Source organism: Lonchura striata, chromosome 2, assembly GCF_046129695.1.
Source record: "Lonchura striata isolate bLonStr1 chromosome 2, bLonStr1.mat, whole genome shotgun sequence".
Lineage (NCBI taxonomy): Eukaryota > Metazoa > Chordata > Aves > Passeriformes > Estrildidae > Lonchura > Lonchura striata.
In genome coordinates, this window is record NC_134604.1 from 90,329,385 (window position 1) to 90,352,196 (window position 22,812).

The 22,812-nt window shown below is 38.5% G+C and overlaps 1 protein-coding gene across 2 annotated transcripts; it reads left to right on the forward strand.

Annotated features, from left to right (window-relative positions):
• The first annotated feature begins 12 nt into the window (after positions 1-12).
• LOC144245947 (E3 SUMO-protein ligase RanBP2-like) lies at positions 13-16,959 on the forward strand. Of its 2 annotated transcripts, XM_077781560.1 has the most exons (11): positions 1,799-1,905; positions 2,887-2,964; positions 7,517-7,684; positions 9,009-9,101; positions 10,279-10,475; positions 10,878-11,106; positions 11,586-11,684; positions 11,859-11,992; positions 13,486-13,759; positions 13,878-14,212; positions 16,382-16,959. In XM_077781560.1, the coding sequence occupies exons 2-11, from the start codon at positions 2,919-2,921 to the stop codon at positions 16,685-16,687; spliced, it is 1,881 nt and encodes a 626-aa protein (XP_077637686.1). In that variant the 5' UTR covers positions 1,799-1,905; positions 2,887-2,918; the 3' UTR covers positions 16,688-16,959. The 2 variants fall into 2 exon arrangements, with proteins under 2 accessions (XP_077637685.1, XP_077637686.1); XM_077781559.1 differs by lacking the exon at positions 2,887-2,964 and having other exon boundaries at positions 13-1,905.
• Positions 16,960-22,812: the final 5,853 nt, after the last annotated feature.

Below are 22,812 nucleotides of genomic sequence, written 5' to 3' on the forward strand. Positions count from 1 at the left end.
AGCTGTTTTCTTCACAGAATTCTAAAACGGATCAGAAGGCAAACACATCTGCTGACCTTAGTGAGAAGGATGATGATGTGTATAAGACAGAGGACAGTGATGATATCCATTTTGAACCTATAGTTCAGATGCCTGAAAAAGTAGAACCGTTTACAGGAGAGGAAGATGAGAAAGTGTTATACTCCCAGAGAGTAAAGCTGTTCAGGTTTGATCCAGAAACAAGCCAGTGGAAAGAACGTGGGGTGGGCAATCTGAAGATTCTTAAAAATGAAGTTAATGGCAAAGTAAGAATACTGATGCGGCGTGAGCAGGTACTGAAGGTCTGTGCGAATCACTGGATAACGACAACAATGAACTTGAAACAGCTGTCTGGCTCAGACAAAGCATGGATGTGGATGGCCAATGACTTTTCTGATGGTGATGCAAAGCTGGAACAGCTGGCAGCAAAATTCAAGACACCAGAGCAGGCTGAGGAGTTCAAACAGAAGTTTGAAGAATGTCAGAGGCTACTCCTTGATATACCTCTGCAGACACCCCATAAACTTGTTGATACAGGTAGGACAGCTCAGCTTATACAGAGAGCAGAAGAAATGAAGTGTGGCTTAAAAGATCTCAAAACTTTTCTGACAGATGACAAAACTAAACTGCCAGAAGAGGAAAGTGTAAACCCTGTTTGTACCAGCAGTACTTCTGATTTGGTTATAAAGCCACATGCTGAAAGTACAGGCCCTACTCTGGAGTGGGATAACTATGACTTGCGTGAAGAAGCTTTAGATGATAGTGTAAGTAGTTCTGTATATGCATCGCCTCTTGCAAGTAGCCCTGTAAGGAAAAATCTGTTTAGATTTGGAGAGTCTACCACTGGTTTTAGTTTCAGCTTTAAATCTGCTTTGAGCCCATCCAAATCTCCTGCCAAACAGAATCAGAGTAGAACATCAGTCGGCACAGATGAAGATTCTGATGTTACTCAAGAAGAGGAAAGAGATGGACAGTACTTTGAACCTGTGGTACCTCTGCCTGATCTTGTGGAAGTGACCAGTGGTGAGGAAAATGAGCAAGTTATCTTCAGTCATAGAGCCAAACTCTACAGATATGATAAAGATGCAAATCAATGGAAAGAGAGAGGGATTGGAGATATCAAGATATTGCAGAACTATGACAACAAACAAGTTCGTATAGTAATGAGAAGGGATCAGGTACTAAAACTCTGTGCCAATCACAGGATAACACCAGACATGAATATGCAACAAATGAAAGGATCTGATAGAGCCTGGGTATGGACTGCATGTGACTTTGCAGATGGGGAAAGAAAAGTAGAACTTCTGGCTGTGCGATTTAAGCTGCAAGATGTTGCAGACTCATTTAAGCAAATTTTTGATGAAGCAAAGCATGCCCAAGAGAGAGAGACGCTGATAACACCTCTTTGTTCTCGTGCCAATACACCAAAGGAATCTCCATGTGGCAAAAATGCTGTAGCTGTGTTAGAAGAAACAACCAGAGAAAGAACTGACATCAGCCATGGTGAGGATACTTCTGACACAACTATAGAGGCTGCAGAGGTGTCAAATACTTCTGAAACACCAACAAAAACAGTGGTTTCTCCTCCAAAGTTTGTATTTGGCTCTGAATCTGTCAAGAGCATTTTCAGTAATGAAAAGTCAAAGACATTCACATTTGGAAATACTTCAGCCACTGGTTCTCTCTTTGGCTTCAGTTTTAATCCCCCAAGAAAGAATGAAGGCCATATTCCAGCATCTCAGAACACAGCACAGAAAGAGATGGAAGTCTCTGAACCACCAAAAATAACAAATGCTACTCAAAAGCCTGTAGACAGCAAGGTAGACAACTTTCCAGCTTCAACACAAGATGGACCGTCTAACTTCTCATTTAGAATTCTGGAAAAAGGTGAGTATGAGTTTTACTAGTAATTTAATATGCAACTTACTAAGTAGTCAGCTCTGTGCTATTCATTATTTTTTATTCTCTTGAGAATAGATAGTTTCTTTCAGTTTTGATGCAGGTATCTACATGTTCTCCAGAGGATCAGCTAAAGGGAATTTTAAGTCATCATTTTAAGTCATCATTTTAAGTCATCATTTTAAGTCATCATTTTAAGTCATCATTTTAAGTCATCATTTTAAGTCATCATTTTAAGTCATATTATTTTCAAATAAAAATGAAAATGTATGATGCAGAATGGACATTTGCTTACTGAGAACCGAATTTTCAGGTCAAGAGCTTAAACTCTGAAGTGCTGCATCTGGATCTTGGGTTTAAATGCTCAAAGAATTTGTGGATTCGCTTTTGGGGCTTAAATAGGTAGTTGATGTTGTATGTACCTGGGCCCTTGCACTGAGTGGCCAAGTGTGTGAACAGCAGATGTATGCTACAGCTAAAATTTGCATTATCCCCATAATTAAGTAGATGGGTATTGTGGAACTCATTTATACCTTTGTTTCAAGTGTTAGATACTGACTTCTGCAATTTTGGTTGTGTAGCTTAACATCATGTGTCAGCCTGGAAAGAGATTGTGATGGCATACTCAGTTGTATGGTTTATGTTAGAGTCTGAAAAAGATGCACAGGCAGAAGCTGTGGCTGTGACAGGAGCACTGTAATGTGCTGAAGTGTCTTTGTGAGAAGGATGGGATGTCTCAGAATTATAAAAATGTCCTGTCCCTTTATTACCTTAAGTGTAGTAAAGTGACATGCAGAAGATAATAGCTGTAGTCCATTTACATGGGTTGGATAAGCTTCTGTAGAATTAACAGATGAAATTTCCTGCTGTGAAATATGACTATGGAATACTTGCAGAACATAGGTAAGTCTGTTCTATCCTTTTAAAATTCCAGGTAAACACTTATACACCAATAATTTATTTTTTTAGGATTTAATTTTAGCCTCTTTAAATCTAATCCCATGGCCTTTTGGACAAGCACATCCTCCATGCAACCTGATAGTAAAGGTATTTAAATACTGCACTGAATGCGTGATAAAAGCACTCTAGCAGGCATGGGCAATAATCCAGCCGGGTCAAGGCAGCTGGCTCAGTAATCCTTATAATTAACATGCATGCTGAAGGAGAGTACTTGAAATTGTGTGTCTGACTACTATATTTGTCCTGTTAAAGAATGTCTCTAGCCCTTAGTATGTTTACATGAGCCAGCACAATGGATGGCCCTGTTCAAGCTTTTGGCTTGTGTTTGCCTTATTTTTTGAGGATATGTGCCCTGCACTTCTTCCATCCCAGTTTTACTATGCGTGCACACTGGATCTCTTAAATTCCATTTTTCTAAAGAAATTACATTTTTATTTTCAGAGAATGTCTTGTGGTGCCTGATGTGGTTTACTCTATGTCAATGAAATAGTCTGAAGATCTTGAGACAGCTTATCCAGTAAAGACCTTGAATTGTGGAAATGTTCCCTTCAGTTCCCCAATTGTCACTTAACGGCTGTGTTTTTACGAAAGAGTGCACAGAAGTGAGAGCCACCTTCATGTATAATCTGAAGTCCACCTTTGCTGGCTAGAAAACTTCTGCCAACTTGTAACCAATTTGTTTGCTTTCAGACCCTGTAAACAAAACTGATATAGCTTATAATTTGATCATATGTTACTACCAGTGCTGCTTGCAAGTATGCTTGACGTAAGCATGCTCAACTTACACAGTTTTAAAAGTATTTTAATTTTAAATAACAAACTTTTAGTCTGCATAAGACAGTCTTCAAGTATTGTCTTACATTGTTTCAAAGTGACAAAATGTCATTTGATAAGCTGTTCTTACTTGAACACTGAATTCCTGTTCTGTATACAAAACCTGAAGTCACTTCCTTTGTGTCTTCAGGCATCCCTGTGGATGGAGTTTATGAACAATTCAGTTCTATTTTCATAATACAGTGTCTGTAATGTGGATTGATTAATAATTCTGTGCCAATGCACACATGCAAGAACTTTTTCTACCTCAAATTGATTGTGGTTTTATATTGGAGGCATGTGGCAGGGGGGATGTATTTAAAGAAACAAACAAAATAAGCCTTTTTGGTACTTAAGACTGTTCTTCACTTCTACTTTCCTGATAATAGGTTATGATTATCTTTTTAGTGAGTTGTTTACAGTTTATAATTGTCTTCAGTGTAACTTTTTGGTCTTCGAACTCTGACTTAATAGTAAAGGATTTTGATAAGTCCTTCCTAAATTAGGTTTTCAAATCAATATAAATATGATACGAATTTTTCTTAGGGGAAACTTCTTTTGGGAAGTGGCTTTTGAGTTGTGCTAGAACAGCATTCAAAAGAAATTTAACTTCAGTAGTTCTGACCCTCCACACATTTATGTTTTTCTCAGGTCAAGTCATAAACTTCTTGTAAGTTCTTATTCTAGTTTTGGCTGGGTTAAGTTTTTCTCAGTAACTGGCAGAGTGCTGGGTTTTGGATTCAGTGGATTCAATGCTGATTACATACTGATGTGCTGGTTGCTGCTAAGCAGTGCTTACCCTAAGTCAAGGATTTACTTTTTTTTGTCTCATGCCATTGAGGAGGTACACAAATAAAAGCTGGGATGGAGCTTTGCTCGAAGTGGCCAAAAGGATTCCACACCATAGAACATCCTGCCCAGTTGATAAACTAGTGGAGTTATCTGGAAGAGGGAGCAGTAGGAGTGTGGGAATGGAGTCTGGCGTTGGTCAGCAGGTGGTGAGCAGCTGTACTGTGCTCACTTGTTTATCCTTGAGATTTACTTTTTCATTTTAATATTATTATTTATGTCACTTCTGTTTCAGTTTCTAAACTGTTCTTATCTCTGCCTACAAATTCTACATGTGATTCTGCTCCCCATTCTACCAGGTTACATGATGTGAGCCAGCAGCTCTGTGGCACTTAATTGACAGCTGGACTTAAACCACACCAGTGCTTTACAAGTTGGAGTCATGTCAGTTGCAGGCTTCTCTACCTGTTACATGCTTTGGGGTTTAAACTTGTGCTTTCCTCTTATATTCACTGATCAATAGATGAGGGAAAATATCAGTATTGTGACTAGCTAGAGAGATTTAATGTCCATTCAAACAAAAGTGAAAATATAGCACAGCTTTGAAAAGAACTGTTGTGCATGATACTGTCCTGAATTTTGTTTCTTCTATATTCTACTCTGGGTGAAAAAACCTACATGATTGTTAATAAGTTCTATTATCCTAAAACCAGGTCTTTTCAGAATATATTGTATGTATGTGTGGCTTTTTGTTTCATGGCTGTAAAGATATATTTAAGGTGTTTGCAACAGTAATCTTTGTTGATGAAGTCTTTTATCATTTTGACTAGATGTTTGGAGCACTAGAATATTATCCCCGTGTTTGATAGATTAGTTTCACTGAGAACTTTACTTAATGACTAATCTGAAGTGGCCTTAAATGTATTTCTCTTATTCAGCTATTTTGCCCAAAGGGTACTGAAAGAGACTCCATGATAAATAACTCTTTTTAAATGCTGTCAAACCTGATGAGCAATGAGTGTGGTAAAACACTGGAACAGTGTATTTGTTTCCACAGCTTCTAGCTAGATTTCTAGTGCTCAAATTAAGGAAAGCACATACTTTAACCATCTACCTGACTTGAAAGAAGTATTTTATTATATTCAAAGATAAATTTTTGAAAATTTTCTGATCCTTAGGAAAGCTGCTTCTTGTTGTAGGACTAAATGCTCCACATTTAAACCTCAGGCGAACTTGATGCAAACTTAGTCCAGTTAAGACACTTGCTTAACTAACCAGAAAGAATAAAACACATAGCAATATGCAGGATATCTGCATATCTTCACAACACAGTACTAGATGTCCTTCTAATCCTTAAATCAGCTACAGTGATTGAGGTTTTTTGGATGAGATTCTGAGATGATGTATGAAAACATGTATGTCTTAAAGTCATTATATGAACTTAGAAATTTGCTGTTCAGGAATTTTATCCTACACGTACCTTCTGCAGGCTCAGAGAACTTACTGAGATCTAAAAATCTGGGCAAAAAGAATTAGTCTACAAGAGTGTGCCAGTGGTGGGTTTGAGTTACTTTATAGCTCTGGTGTATAAATGCCTGAAATTATCAGATTGTAAACAAAGGTGGGGCAAAGACTGAAGAGGTAGTAAAACTTTGAAAAAATACGTAAGTTTCAGTCATTACTTGGGATTTTGCTGTTAACTTTATGCTATGCTGCTCTTAATGTACTAGATTAATTAAGTAAAAAGTAATGAAAACTGCTTTTAATAATTAGACTTATTTTAGTGTTATAGTTGTCTCAGAGGATCAAAAGACATGTCTGAAAACCTGTCTCCTATGTCCTTTTCTCCTCTTGCAATGATAAGTTAAATTGTATGACCAGAAAAGTCAGTGCTTTTCAGGAACTAGGTACAACTTTTGTTTCTAGCTGGATATTTAGGTTTCCTCTGGTTACACTGTGCCACAGACTTACAAAATTATTTTTTTAATGAAAAGCACAGCAAGCTTTTGAGACCACCTTTCATATACTGACTAAATTAAATCTGGAGAACAGATAATAGGCTGTTAACAAATAGGCTGAGGTACTAAATCAGTCATTCTGTTCTTAGAGACAGCTGTTGTGGCTATTGATGTGCTTATGAGGTAATTCTTAAAAATAATTCACAGATTTCTTAGCCCTTTATCCCCAAATTCACCTTTTCAAAACAACACTAAACCCAAACAAGCAGAACCCCAACCAAACCATACCTGATGTTTAAATTGCTCTATCTAACCTCTTTAATTCCATTCTGTCATAATAAACTCAAATACTTGTTTTCAAAGCTGTCTTGCAACCATATATTTTATGTGCAATTTGCTCTAGACTTTACTTTGACCTTTAACCTTTGCACTGAGTGTGCACTGTTCTCAGTACTAGTGGAAGGAATAACTTATGTTGAAGGCAAGACAAAAAACTAAATAATACAACTGATGGTGATATTTCCGTGCTGCAAAAGCTAGTTAAATAGGCTGAAAGCAATGTTTTTTGTTGTTTGATATTGGAACTAAGAATTACTTTTGTAACAATCAAAGTTTCAGCAACAGCTATTGTTGTAAATTTATTATTAGCTAATAAAAAGCTCAGCTATCTCATAAGTAATCTGAAATTAGTTCTGTTCAGTTGCTTGGACAGGTTGTTGTCCACAGCTTCACTTTTTCAGGCCTGAAGTTTGCTTGTTTACCTCTGTCACCTTTGTCACTCTTCTCTGTAGCTGTCTCTTATTTGACATGAGGGCTTAATTAAACAATCCTTTTAATAATATAAAGCTGCAGCCATGTTTTGTTTTAATGCTTGAATTCCAAAAGCGATAAAACAGTGTGTAAGTTTTGCTGTTCTGTCCTTGCATCTGTAAGTTTGATTTTTGTTTCCTGTCTATCAACAGTATGGAAAATATGTAGGCCCTTAGAATTAATTTGGTTCCTTAATAATGTGGGGTTAATATTATTTCCTGTTTTGAAATTATTCTGTTTTAATGGTTTGTTCAATTTCTGTTAAAAAGCTGAGAAGACCACAGTGTCAGAGGATGATGTTCCATCTGATGAGGTTGTAATAGTTTATGAGTTGACACCTACTCCTGAACAGAGAGCTCTTGCTGACTTCCTCAAACTCCCTTCAACATTCTTCTGTTACAAGAATAAGCCTGGATACGTGAGTGATGAGGATGATGGTAAGGAATGCCAAAATTTATGTTTGTACTGCCTTTTTGTGGGGAAAGGATGTAATACATTGCACTGGTGCAGCCCCACCTTGAGCATTGTGTGCAGTTTTGGGTCCCTCTGTGTAATAAGTATATCAAACTGTTGGAGGGTGAGCAAGGTGAACAGCCTTGGGTGGCAGACTCGGGGAGTGGCTGAGGACACTTGGTTTGTTCAGCTGGGACAAGGCAAGGCTATGGGGTGATGGCATCACAGTCCAAAACTTCCTCAAGAGTATCAGCAGAGGAGGAGGTGCTGATCTCGTCTTTCTTCTGCTCAACTATAGGACACAAGGAAATGGAGTAAAACGGTCAGGGAGGTTCAGATTAGGAAAAGAGGGTGGTCAGGCCCTGGAACAAGCTCCCCAGGACAGCAGTTAGAGCAACACACCCCTCAGAGGCCAAGCAACGTGTGGGTAATGCACATGCCTTGGTTTTAGGTAGCCCTGCAGTTGGTGATCTTTATGGGTCCCTTCCAACCTGAGATACTCAGTTAGCACTGTTAGAACCATTAGACACTGAAATATTTTTTTGTGGGCCATTGGGAAGTAATCCTGTCAGTGTCCTTTTGGCCAAAGATGTACACTCAAGTATTCAAAACAGAATAATATGGTGGAGGCCCAGGAGTGACTTAAGGGCATTTGTTTGGTGTATTATGGGTGTTGACATCATTACCATGGTATTTGGTTAGATAAGAGGCATTTAAGCAAGAGACCTATTTTAGTAAATATTTTGAGACAAATATAATGTATTTTTTATTAAAAAGAATCTTAAGATTCCCGAAGTGCTATACTAATAAGTTATTTTTCTTCTAAAGCCAATTCCTAATACTATTAGTAAGCTTACTTTGTCAAACCTTACTGAATGTAATTAAGATTGATTTATTCAGCGGCTAATACTTTAAATGGAAATTCTGATGTATTCAACAGAAAATGGGAGAATACAAGCCCCCTTCCACAAGCACCTGAGCTAGCAAGTTTTTCTGAAAAAATCTTCAGTCTCCTTTCCTAAATCTGTTTAGTGGTCATCTTAATAAAATCACTCAGTAAGAAATATGTTTCCTAAAAACAAAACCTGTGGCATGTATCTGTAGCAATCTAGGCTGGGAAAGTGTTAACAGCACTCTGGAGCACATGTAAGCAAATCAAGAAGTTACAGCTTACTTGTTGACTTGTGTAACTCTTAAAATATAAGCAAAAATTACATATGCCTGCTAGCCTTGTGAGTTGAAAGGCTTAGCAGACTTCTTTGACCTAGAGTGTGCCTGAGGACTTACTCTTTTTTCTTTTTGTTTAAGATGAAGACTATGAAACAGCTGTTAAAAAACTTAATGGAATACTCTATCCTAGTGATTCAAAAGAGAAAAAGAAAGGGCAAGGTCCAGTAAAAGGTATGTCTTAAGAAGTTTTAATTATTGTGCTTCATGTACTGAAACATAAACTCTGAATCTGAAGGACACATGGGCAGAGGTTAGTTTTATGTTTCCCGGGATGGTTTTTAGAAGTAGAGATTCTGGGTGTAGAAAACCTGCATCTCAATGTACAGAGTTAAGCTCAGTATGCTAATGTAGGTCTCATATTCAGTCAAAGAGAGAAACTGAAAGTTTCTAACCAGGCAGAAGCCTGGGAATCTGTTGGAAAAGAATGTAAATAAGAGGTTTTATCTCCTTGTTGTTCACATTGTTTATAGTTAAGTTCTATCACTGTGCATCAAGCACTCTGCACCAATCGTTTGGGTTGTTTTTACTTCAGGACCAATGGATTTGGCCTGGACGAAGCTCTGTATAAAGAGTGATGCATTTTGAAATAAATTGGAGTTTCACTTTTTCAGCCTTCTCAGAAGGTGAAACTTTCCTGCCTCCTGTCCTGCCTCAACAGCATCATGCTAAATTGCTAGTTAGCAGTAAAGGGGTACCTGCAAGAGAAATGTACATTCCAGGTGATCTCTAAACAAGAACATCAAAATCTCTTCCTATCTTGAGGTACTTCTGAATATGAAAAAATCACCTTGGCATGATAATGCTCAAGAGAAAGTTGTCTTAAGTCTTTGAATACTTGCTACTTCTGCAGTTATTCAATTGAGGCTTGTGAGTTAATAATGTTGTTCAATCTGAAAAAATGCTATTTGGTGTCTATACTAAAAAGACAGGTGTAGGCAACCTGTTTATGTGTGTCTGACTGTGTCTCAGACTTCAGTGTTGCATAACTTGAAGTCTGGTTAGGTACTCCTAGAAGTAAAGTTTGGGGTTTTTTTGAGATATGTGCTGAAATATGAGGAGATACTGAAGGAAGTTAGTAGTAGTGGCAGCTGCATGATGAAATTCTTCATAATTGATGGAAATTCCCTGATAGCAGTAAAAAAACACAGATGATGTATTTTCAATTCTAGTCACCCCAGGTTAGGTTAGTCTTCACTTCTACTACTTAAACAGTAATGCTGTCTGTGAAACTCAAGAAGTCTGTCTTCAAGTTGATCTTGCTATTATGAGGTTAACTTAAAATGTCAGGGCTAAAAATTATTTCAGTTTGTAGCTGCCTTCACAGCTATTTTTCATTAATTCTTTACAGCAGGCCTTGCAAAAAAAAGTGAATTCAACACTGAAAGAGAATGTGCTGCTACTTTGGAAAAGAAACCAGCTTCTGAGGAAAAAGATGAAACAAAAGCTCTGCAGGTTCCTTCTACATCTGTTTGTGGTATCAGTACTGATACTGAAGGCAACAGTCTAGAAGACTTAAAGTCAGAAGCTAAAATTCAAGAAATGAAAGTAAGAGCTAAATCTTTCATTAACTTCTTGTTATTAGACTTGTACAATTACTTTATATGTGTGTAAGACAGTACAGCTTTAGAACTAAAACATCCAGTGCAGAAAAATTATTTTAGTGTTTTTGTAGCTGTGCCTCAAGTGTTTGCCAACACAGGAGATTTGATTTTGGGAAATAATAGTATTTTTTTGAAAACAGACTGCTTCAAAGATACTTCAGCCTCTTGTCAAGTTAACATCCTTATGTGTTAACTGTAATGAAAAACTTCAGAAAGCTTACAGCAACTTTTCTTGGTGTTGTTTATTTTTTTTATAAGGACTGTTCTTAGACTCCTGGGGAGGAGGTTTGCATTCTAAGGTCTTCTAACTTACTTACCTATTACATTACTTTTTTGATAATTGCAGGTGAATGAAGTTGTAAGCTCAAGTGACATAGTGTGTACCAGTAAGGAAGAAATACCTGCTCCATCAAAAGATGAAGAGACAGTATGTGTCAAATCGGGTTCCAGCAGTGAAGAATCACATTCTGCCACAGAAACTGTGCAAGTATCACAGACCTCATCACGAGCTGAAGACAAACCTGTAGATTTGTCAACTAAAAAGAGTGATTCAGATGGTTCAGAGTCAGCACAAGGTAAGGTCAGGCATATACTCTGAGGTTTTTTTGTAGGAAACTATGCTTTTCTATGGATCAGTTTACCTAGCATAGTTGCTGTTGTGGGGAGTAGTAGTACCAATATTGTAATTAGAAACACAGGTACCAGTCTGGTAAAAATGTGCATATATCAAATTTTGAGTTGAATTTTGCTACAACAAAACAGTGCTAGTGTCTATTGTGTAATTTAAATACGATGTACTTTCATTAGTTTGCTGTTAAATACCACATGAGCTCTGTGGATCTGCATATAAGTAGTATGCTGAAACTCAAGAGTCTTGAGCCCTTTTTTCAAACCATAATATATGGTCATTATGACAAGTGTCATTCAAACTTTAAATTTATTGGGAGGAAACAACGCTGTAGACAGTTCTCTCTTTTATTCTTGTGACTACATAAATGCATTTTCTTTAAGAAAGTAGAGAAAAATCTTTGACTTTCTCCTTTTTATTTGATAGAAAACAGAATCATCTCATTTGGTTTTGGCAATACTGCAGGCCTGTCATTTGCAGATCTGGCATCCAAAAGTTCTGAAGACTTTGCTTTTGGCTCGAAAGGTGAGTTCTCAGCTAGTCTCTGGACAAACCTCAGCTGGACTTTTGCTTCATATAATATACCTTTTGTGCACAAAATTTCTGCTGATCATTAGAAACAACAATTTTTTGCAAGTTTTTGTCAGGAAGGAAAAAAAAAACTACACAAAGTTTAAAATGTAACTCTCTTAATTGTAGATAAAAACTTCAAATGGGCAAATACAGGAGCAACTGTGTTTGGAGATACCACCCGTAAAGATGAAGATGGTAGTGATGATGAGGTAGTACATAGTGATGATATCCACTTTGAGCCAATTGTGTCCTTACCAGAGGTAAGATGACTTCTTGAATATAAAGCAACATTAAGATAAGCATTTCTGCTATCACAGCAAGCTGTAAAATGTTTTGATTAACTGGTTTTGCTTTCTATGTTGCTGTGCCTTGTTCTGTATGTTTTACATTATGTTGAAGCATGTGTTGTTTTAAATCCGAGTACATCATAGGCCTGGGGAGGTGTCTGGTGCCTCAGTTAAAATCTTCAAAAGTGATTTCTTTATAATTTGACTGAGAGTTGGTGGGGAGTACACATAGCTCATAAAAGCTAAACCATTTATATAGCACAGCTGACAATCAGGAAGGGGAACTGAATAACTACTAGGCTTATACAACTCAGCTATGGCTTTGTATCAGTAGATTCAGTTCTGTAAAAGCCATGCCAACTAAGAATTTTTAAGCTAGGCAAGAGATTTCTATAATCACTAGGCAAAGTGATATACAGTTAACATCACCTGAAGGCTAAGGGAACTAGCTTTTTTAGTTTGAAAATAAATGCTTTTTCAAGAAGTAGGAGAACCTTCAACTTTGAAGGTAGCCTTATAACTTACTGAGACTTCACAGTTATTCATGCCTTGATTGGGTTTTAGCCTAGTAACCATTTCAGACTCTTTTGATGATATCATCATATTGTCTGACCTTTCCATAAATAATAAAATTTAACTATAGATGAGTAAAATTATTGAGCAAGGCAAATAGAGTACAAAGGAACTGCATGTGGTGTCCTTCAATTTGAACAGCTTGTGTTTTGTAACGTGCCTTCAGCTTCTTGGAAATTTGGAGAGCCTTTGCTCATCTGTGTGTCACATTATGACTTCTATGATGTTTTTCTTCTCTGCTTCCCTTTTGGGGTATTTTGTCAGATATGTCTCCAGTTCTCTCAAGTGTTGTATGTCTTTGGAGAAGTGCTAACTAAAGGGAATTAGAGGCCAGTAAATGCATACATAAAGTGAGGTGGAGAGGCTGTCAGGCCAAAGTTTTGTATACTTGGTGTTTATTCTGATCAAATGCAAATATCAAATTCTTTAATAATGTGCTAAAGATGTGCTAAAGATGACTTCTGGAATTGTAACAGTACTTCATCTTGACTTCTCAGTGTGCACATAATTCAGCAAACCTGAAACCTGGGGAACTTGCCAGAACACTTGATAAAGTCTTGGAGTTTTGTTAAAAGAAAAAAAAAAAACCCCATGCATTAAGAAAATCCCACCAAAACCCAACGAAGCAAACCATTCCCAAAGCAAAACCAACAGACACCCACAGCAACCACATGTAGGAGGATTGCAGTGCTGTAACTCTCAAATAGTGGAATATGTGTCTCTTAAATCCTGAAAATGTTTTACCCATGTTGGTGTGATGAATTGGATGTTGGTGAAAAGAACACACTGAATAATTTTCCATTATAAAATGTCAGAATCTTCAGAAGTATTTGTAAGTATTTAATATATTTGTAGGTAATCACAGGTTCTCAGTCTATTGTGCTGTTTTTTAGGTGGAGGTAAAATCTGGAGAAGAAGATGAAGAAATTCTCTTCAAAGAGAGGGCAAAACTTTACAGATGGGACAGAGATGTTACTCAGTGGAAGGAGCGTGGTGTTGGGGAGATCAAAATACTCTTCCATACACAGAAGAAATACTATAGAATCCTAATGAGACGAGACCAGGTTCTTAAAGTCTGTGCAAACCATGTTATCACCAAAGAAATGAACTTGGTGCCCTCTGATACATCAAACAATGCTTTCATTTGGACAGCCACAGATTATGCTGGTGAGTTTTTTCAGGTGGTCTTTGTTTTTTCTAGGTGGTCTGTAGTTTCTGTGTTTCATTTTTCCCTGGAGATTATTACAAGATGAAACTAAACAGACCCTCTTGGATTTATTTTCAGATGGTGAAGTGAAAGTAGAGCAATTTGCAGTCAGATTTAAAAGCCAAGAAATGGCCAATTCTTTCAAGAAGATGTTTGAAGAATGCCAGTTAAGCTTGTCAGAACTACAGAAGGGGCACTTGTCTTTAGCAGCAGGACTGTCAAAGGACACCAACCCTGTTGTATATTTTGAAGTTTCTGCTGACGATGAACCTTTAGGACACATAACCATGGAGCTGTTTGCAAATATTGTACCTCGAACTGCTGAAAATTTCAGAGCCCTGTGCACAGGAGAGAAAGGATTTGGATTCAAGAACTCCCGCTTTCACAGAATAGTCACAGACTTTGTGTGTCAGGTAAGCATAAAAGACTTCACTGAGAGAATGAGATGCATCTTGACTAACAATGGCACTTCAAAAAATGACTTATACAAAGTAGCACGTTCTTGTTGGCAGCATGGAACCACTGTGCAGGATAGTCTCCTCTGTCCTTTCCCTACAAGGAGCTGAGAAATAAAACAAGCAGCACATGGTACCCTAAGAGGCTTTCTACCTGTGCCTACCAGTGACCTCATGCTTCAGTGTTTCCTAGTTCCATCATGACAGGCTGAAATTAAAAAAATAGAGGGAGGTGAAGTCCTCTTACAAGGGACAAGGGGCCTGTTGCTGAACAGGAACACCAAGGAATTAGGCATTCCCAAAACTACCATTCATCCTTCTCTCTGTCTCCAGAGAAGAACTTCTGTTTGCTCACCTGTTAAGAACACTTGCTTTCCAGGCTTCTCTTGGACTCTAAAGTACACTTCATATTTCAGATAATATGCACTTTAAAACTGGTATTTCAAGTATCATAGATGTTAGGTTTCAATCTAAAACAAGTCTTCTAGGTCCAGTTACCATGCAGTGGCCAACTTTCTAAAACATCAAGATTTGTGCAGAGAGCATCAGCCTCCAGTACATCTGTAATCGTAGGTAGACAGTGTTGGTTTTAAACCTCTGTGTGTATTCAGTAGCACTGGCAAATTCTTCATAAATCCTGGAGGCTTAGGAGATTGATCATAGCTCAGACAGATCTTTCTTAAAATTCTCATCAATAGTTCATTGAGTTTTGGTAACTTGGAACAGGCAAAATGAACCAACATCAGTACATGCTATGTTAATGATCTGCATGTCACTACATCCCCGAAGATGAGGCAGGTAAATGACTTTGTACAAGCCCAGATGTATACAGTAATACAGGAAAATAATATACAAAAGTAATGGGAAGGACATCAGCCTCTTGGAGTCCAGAGGAGAGCCAAGACTTTGAAGAAGGATGGAGCACTTCTCCTATGAGGAAAGGCTAAGAGAATTAAATTTGTTCAGCCTGGAAAAGAGAAAGCTTATAGGTGATGTAATGGTGTCATTCCAGAGCCTGAAGGGAGCCTACAAGAAAGATGGAGGGAAACATTTTATAAGACCATGTAGTCACAGGACATGGTGGGAATGGCTTCTAGCTGAAAGAGAGGAGGTTCAGACTAGATGTCAGGAGAAGGTTGTTTGCTGTGAGGGTGGTGGGACACTGGAACAAGTTGCCCAGCTTTATTCCTATCAGTATTTTAGGCCAGGCTGGATGGAGCTCTGAGCAGTCTGGTCCTAGTTCTAGGTGTCCCTGCCCATTCTGTGATAGTATATGAATGGCTTGTCACCAGAATAAAATATTAGCCTGTCTTTCGATTAGCTATCTTATGTGTGTCTGAAGTATGCACTTAATGCTTATTTTGTTAAACCTTTATGCCTTTCTAATCAACTCATTTAGGATTTAAGCTTATTTCAGGGTAATCTACATTTTAGAAAGGAGCAGACTTTCTTTTAAAACGGTTCACTGCACCATGTGTGCCTTGATAAAGTGAACTTTTATCACATTAAATGAGTATATTTTAAGTTTGCTTTGCTTTGCCTGAACTTTTTGAGGTACAGTGAGAAGCTCTCCAATGAGAGCTAAGGCTGTACAGATACAATTTGCACTGTCACCTTTATGTGTATAGTCAAATTATCAGGAACCAGAAGTTTGCTGCCTTCCAGAAAGATAGAAGACATACTTACCATGCTGCTCAACCAGTTACTTGGCAAAGCTGTATGGAATTACTGGTCACTGCTTTGTTAACCTTGTTCAGATGATTCATTCTGTGCCTGCAGGGACTAAGCAAGGACAAGCCTTCAGTGAGTTGATGCAGGTCCAGGCAGCTTCCAGGGCCAAGCGATGCAGCAGTAGGAATGGCAGGCCTAGAGGAATGTCACCATGGGGAGCAGGAAGATGAAGTGCTGTGTTCAGAATAAGCAAGGGATACACCTTCTACTACTGTTTCCCTTACCATGAATAAACCTGCTGAAGCTGGGAAGCCCTACATCTAAGCAGATATTGATACTTGTGGAAATTAAAAATGAGTTCTTCCAAAATAAAGTCTTTACTGTTGAAAGGAAATAAAACTTTGGGTTATGTTTTGGGACTTTTCAGTTAATGCTATGTCTGTTTGTTTTTTTTAGGGAGGAGATATAACTAACCATGATGGAACAGGTGGACGGTCAATTTATGGAACAGCATTTGAAGATGAGAATTTCATAGTGAAACATACTGGTCCTGGATTGTTGTCAATGGCAAATAAGGGCAGGGATACAAATAATTCTCAGTTCTTCATAACACTTAAAAAAGCAGAACACTTGGACTTCAAGCATGTGGTATTTGGGTTTGTGAAAGATGGAATGGATGTTGTGAAAAAGATCGAATCCTTTGGTTCTCCTAAAGGGCTAGTAAATGGAAGAATTGTCATTACAGACTGTGGGCAAATATAGAATTATTTCTTTGAGTATACCGATGTTTTCAGAGTATAAATCAGTACTTAGATGTTATTGACTAATTATTTCAACTTCTTAAAATGGACACTTCTGATGTATAAATGTAAAATTACAGGCTATAGTTGAATTTTTTATGTGTTCCAATTGATTTTTTTGCATGGTAAATAAAGTTCAGGCACTGGCATAATTCAGGTGTATTTGTGTTATCCTGACATATTTGTATTAAGTGTCAAATTTTAAAAATTAAATCCTAGTCTTGTTAAAATAAATGTCTTGTCTTCTCTTTTGGTTTGTTTAAAAAGATAACTTGCATAACTTGGTTCTTGCTCTCATGAAGCTCTTTTGAACATGCAAATTGTTGGACAGTACTTGGAAGGCCTTTGAAAGGTAATGGGTAAGCCAGTGTGCAGAAAGCAGGCTGAGCAGGTAGATGTTGGTTTGTTCTGTCTGCATAATTTTTAAATGTTTGATCAATGTTTTGCTAGAGCAATATGCCCTATTTGTTCTTGTACTTACACTATTTTTAAAAAACTTGGCTTAATGAAAAACATATACTTATCATTAGTATTTTACTTGAAAGACTTCAGGTATAACCTCTGACTCTGCTCGGTGTTTATTAGCTGTGGCCAACTTCTCTGACTTTGCTGCAGGCTCTAACTTGTGTATTCCAGCGTGCTTGAACCTTGTACAACTGTGCCTCTCAAGAGTGAGTATGCATGGGTGAATGGGTTCATTTAAACTGATACCGTACAGCTCGGTGCTGGTAACATGCTTTTAGCTTAGCTTTAGTTGGGAATTTGTTTATTTTTAAAGGATGGTGGTAATACGTGCTCAGGGGTCCTCAGGGACCTTACTGCTTTCTACAAGCACTCGGAGTCTGGAGCTGGAGCTGGTTCGGCCTCTTCTCCCGGGCAATAGGCGACAAGACAATAGGAGTAGAGAGGACGCAGACTTACGATGTGCTAGGGCAGGTTCAGCAGGAGCAATTTCTTCCGAGAAAGGCTGATCGGGCATTGGTGTGGGCGGCCCAGGGCTGTGCTGGAATCACCGTCGCTGGAGGTGTTTAAGGAGGCGGCGCTGCGTGGTCCAGTTGGCAGAGTGCCGTTCGGCCGTGGGTCGGAGGCGGGGCCGCGCCGTGCCGAGGCTGGAGAGGAGCGGTGTGTGCGCTGGTGATGAAGATGAGGATGATGACGATGCCGTTGTGTGCCCGCCCCGAGCGCTGGCGGCTCCCCCTGCCCGCGGCCCGAGTGCGCCTGCGCGGCTGGCGGCGGTTGGTTCGAGCGCGGCGGTGCCGCCATGGCGGGCGCGGGGCCCGGCGGCCGCTCCGGCCCTGCGCTGCGGCCGGCCGGGGTGAGACGGGCCGGGGCGGGGGCCTGCGGGGCCGAGGAGCCACAGACCGCCACTGCCTCCTCGCCGCGGCCCTGGACTGTCTGGGGAGATGGAGGGTGGGGGCCGGAGCGCTGCCTCGGGGTTCATCGTGAGTGCCGTACTGCTGCGTACCCGGGCGGTGCGAGGCCAAAGTGGGGTTTAAACACACTTGGTAAGGTTACCTGCTCTTGCTACTCCTGTATCTGACCCCGCACTGCGATTGCCTTAGAGCTGAAGTGCTGAAGAGTCGTCTTTGTCTGAGGAGAAAATTTCCCTGAAAATTGTAATTCCAGATTCTACGTGGTACCAAGACACAGTTTAGCATTCAGGTTTTGCCTAAGACCTGGTGCCTGCTCGTTGAGTGAGAAAATATGTGAATCCTCCTAGACGTATATTAAGTTTGTATGAAATATATATAATAGGATAACTAATTTTTCTTTTTTTTTTTTCTTTTTTTTTTCCACAGTAATTGACAGCCTTACTTAGAATGTATTAGGGGTATTTCTGATTTTTTTTGTAAAGCTTAGTGATTAGCTCTGTTGAGAGCAGGAAATTGTTCTATATCTAGTCAATCAGGGGTCAAACCCATGGTTCATTAGAGACTGCTGCAATGACCAGACAGTTAATTATGATGGGTATCAGTCCCTTGCCAAGGTATGGCAATTGTTATTTTACACAGAGAAGGCTGGGTTCTTTGCACTCACATGAATGAAGGAATGATATTATGGTTCCTCGCTTTTTATTACTTGTGCTGACAAGTCAAAAGTGATCAGCCTAAAAATTCAGCAGCAAAGACCCGCCCCACCACCACCACTGTGGTGTTTCAAAAGCCTTTGATACTTAGTAGGAGTGCTTGCTGGCCAGGCACCTTTCTTTTGCCTGAGTTCTTCTTATCTTTCAGTGAAACAAATTTTTGCAGTTGTTTTCATCCATCTGTATTCCCTGGGTCAAATGCTCCAGTGTGTCTGGGGATAACAGGCCTTAAGTGCTCAGACATGCTGCAAGGGAAAGTAATATGTTGGGAAAATACCCACAAGCTACCAAAGATTGGTAGAGATTGAAATTAAATACGTGGTTAGATTGGGATACTGAGGTAGTCCTGGGAATCATCAATGATACAAAACTCAGCCTTTTTTTCTTTTAGTATCAGGAGCCATCTCAAATGTGATATGAAGATCTTGAGCTAAAATCAGGCTGTATGTGCCCTTAGTTCTTGCAGAAGGATTTGCAACTTGAGTAGCATTTGATGGTGTCCTAGATTCTCTGGGGAGTTTTTCTTGGGGAATATTCTGTTTTGAATTACAGAACTGTACTTTAAAGGAAAGTAATTTTAAAAACTCATTTTTAAAATACTTGTACTGAGACTTTAATGCTTGCAAGGAAGAATGTTATATGTATTTCTGTGCTTTGTTATTTCATTGAAAAGTAGTCGTTCAAGGGCAGGAAAATACAGCAGTTGATCACTTGATCTAGAGCATAGCAGAGAGATGCAGTGAAACAAGTACAATTGTGAGAGCTTCCTTGAGTCTGATATTTTGTAATGTGCATTTAACTGATTTTGGTTGTAGCCTAAAATTTCTATCATTCACTTTTTTAGTATGTACTTATAAATTAGTAAGAAAAAGTAGACCAGGAAACTTTGGCATAAAAAGCCTAGATACGAAGATAGATGCACCATCGTGTCCACCCAATGTGCACTTGGGTTAGCCCGGCCAGCGGTGACACGGCTGGCGGTGGGGGACACTCTCCTGTGTTCCTGTGGGATGTGGAAAGCGTCCCAGGGCCAAGCGCTCACCAGTTAGCCCTGGCTGGATGAGAGGCGGACGACTGCTGTGGAAGAGAACAGGCTGACTCTCCTCTGGAGCAAAGTCCAAGGTTTATTGAATGCTCATGAGGAGAACCTTAGAAGAGCAACCACATGAGAGCCCCGAGGACCAGGGCGCAACAATTTATAAACCAGGGAGGAGACAAGGGAGGGGATCACCCCACGACCAATGAGGGATTTTAGGGGCATGGAAACTGGGGAGATAGAAGGATACCCTCCTCAATGGGATAGGCAGGGAGGAGGGATCCCTGGCCCTCAGCCAATCACTCAGTGCCCTTAGAGGAAGGTTCTAGATGGGTGGGATGGAGAGTTGAGTGATGGACAAGGCACCAGGGAGAGGACGGGAGAATGATTGAGCAGATTTCTGCTGATTGACTCCAGGGTAGGAGGAGTGGATTAACATACAAGGAAAGGGGCAGTTATAAGACCATTGGGAAAATAGCGGGTACAAGACCAAATGATTACAGAAATAACATAGGGTACACAAACATCATACAACATAGATGGCACTGTTTCCATGATTACCTATCTACTTTCATGCCTTTTTGTTACTGTCATCATAGTGCTTTATAGTTTCTTAAATAATGTAACATAGAGCACCTCTACTGTTTTGTTATTAGACTGTAGAGAATATAATTTGCCTCTTTATGTTAACATGAGAACCATTTACATTTATGTATTTAAAAAAAACCCTCTCTTTCCAAAGCCAGTAATTTGTAGTAAGAATTCTGTCATAAAGTGTGACAGTTTAACCATTAAACCAGTAAGTTGTGATGTACTTTTTCCATGAAAATTCTGACTAGAGTGCAATGGTTTTTTGGTTTCTTGTAGGATTGCCTCTCAGGAGCACTGCATACCAAATGTAAAAGCAGAAGCTCTCTAGTTTACAAAGGTAATACAAAGCAATGGTGCTTTGATGTCTTTTACAGGGAAAACATACACTAAAGCTGTATTGTTTCTGAATTTATTTAGTTTTGTATTTTCTCATTTTAAATAGGTAATCTTGATCAGGGGGCTGTGATACCTGGGAGCCAGCCTGGGAATGTTAACAAGTAAAGAGCACAAAGGATGTTTGGGAACAATGGTTCACAGCCTGTTTGTCTTTAAGTCCGGCTTGAATTAGTTGGTAGCAGTCTACTTCATAATGCATGTATTTAGCTTTAATTTAAAGATACATTAATGTTTAATATTTAGAATGCATTTGGTCTCTTTCAGAAATGGGTGCAAGGAGACAGGAGGCTAAAAAAATGTATGTGTAAGACTTCCGTTACAGAAAAATTTCTGTAGGTAGACAAGCTGTAAAATTTAACGAAGAAAAATAATAAGCTAAATAATTCTTACTATGGCTTAAGCTGTTATAATTAAGTTGATAATTCGTCAGGCTGCATTAGGGGTGGTTTTGGTTCTTAAACCTACATGGACTACATGTCAGCTTCTCAAAAGCAAAATAAAATTGTTGCAATTTTATATATTTCAGATGACACTGACAGCTCACTGAAAAATATAACTATTTCTTTATCAAATTATTCTTTAGAGTCAGAACTTACTGAAACTGGAAGAGAGAAGAGCATCAGATCTAGTGATTTCCAGAAAAGTTTGAAAAACTGGGATTGGTAGGAGGTGTTTTTATTTCTTCTTTATTATTTTTTTTCTCATAAAACTCCAAATACTACACATGTATTTGGACTGTGCAAAGGTTTTTTCTTGTTAAATAAAGAACTGTTTGTAGCTAATTTATGCGATAATGAGGATGTTGATTTTGATGAGGAATATTGTTTCACTTTCTAATCTAATTGTGTATTTTGGAATTGCTAAGGGGATACAGGAATGACATAAATTTAACTAGGTGATGAAAAAATTAACTAGGAGGAATGAAATAGGAATGATAAACAGATTTATGTTTATTTAAAGATAATTCAATTCCAAATGGCAAGAAATCTCTTTTAAGGGCTATTTTGCACCAAACAAGAAAATATAATTTAAAAAGAGGGATTGTATTTTTAGTCCTCCAGGAATTTGGTGGTTTGTGGTGAGAGAAGAGTGTTGCTTTTACCTGTTATTTACATGCGCTTACAGCGTGAAAAGCCTAGTTATTTTAACAGCTTTTAAGTCAGCAACATGTAATTTCTGTTGTTGAGATTTCTGAGTAATAGTGCCTTTCATCCAAATGATTTAACTCTGCTATTTGTTATCAGTAAAATATCAAAGTCTTACATTAAGCAATGTTTGGTTTTTTATACAGCCTTATTTCATTCTCTGTTATGTATCATGTTAGAAAGGAATTGAGTAATTTAAAGTCAGTGTTCTTTTGTACTTTTAGTTTTGATGATGAGCAAGATTATTTTTGTGGCTCAAGTGGTCTAGACACAGAAGAAAACAGCATTATTTGCTCTGAAACTGATGCAATTCAAAATACAGCTATATACACGGGAACAGGTAATGAAGACTTAATTTTTTACATTCTTACAACTCTCTGTGAAGTATAACATGTAACTTAAAAAACTCCTAGTAAATGTATTTCTGTTCAATTCAGAAATACACTAGTCACCTAAAATTTATTTTAATGTGGGAACTTCATCTCTCACTTGAGTACTTTCTTTACCATTACTTTATAAGGTTCAGATATACTTGAAGCAATACTAGCATTCTTTTCTCATGTGGCATCCAGTAGTTTCTTAAGTCTTGTCCTGTTTTCTTACATGTCACCCTAAGGTCTAATCAGCAACAAATCACTTGCCTGAAGCCCTTACAAAAATAATAGGAGATTTTGGTGACATGATTCAGTCTGTGCATAGATTCCATACAGATATCTCTGGGATTTCTATATTGCAGTGGAGGGTTTTACTTATAAAACTGTTGATTCTTGATCAGTTTGAATAAATAATGGAATAAGAACTTTGATCAAATCTTTGTAATTCTTTGGATTACT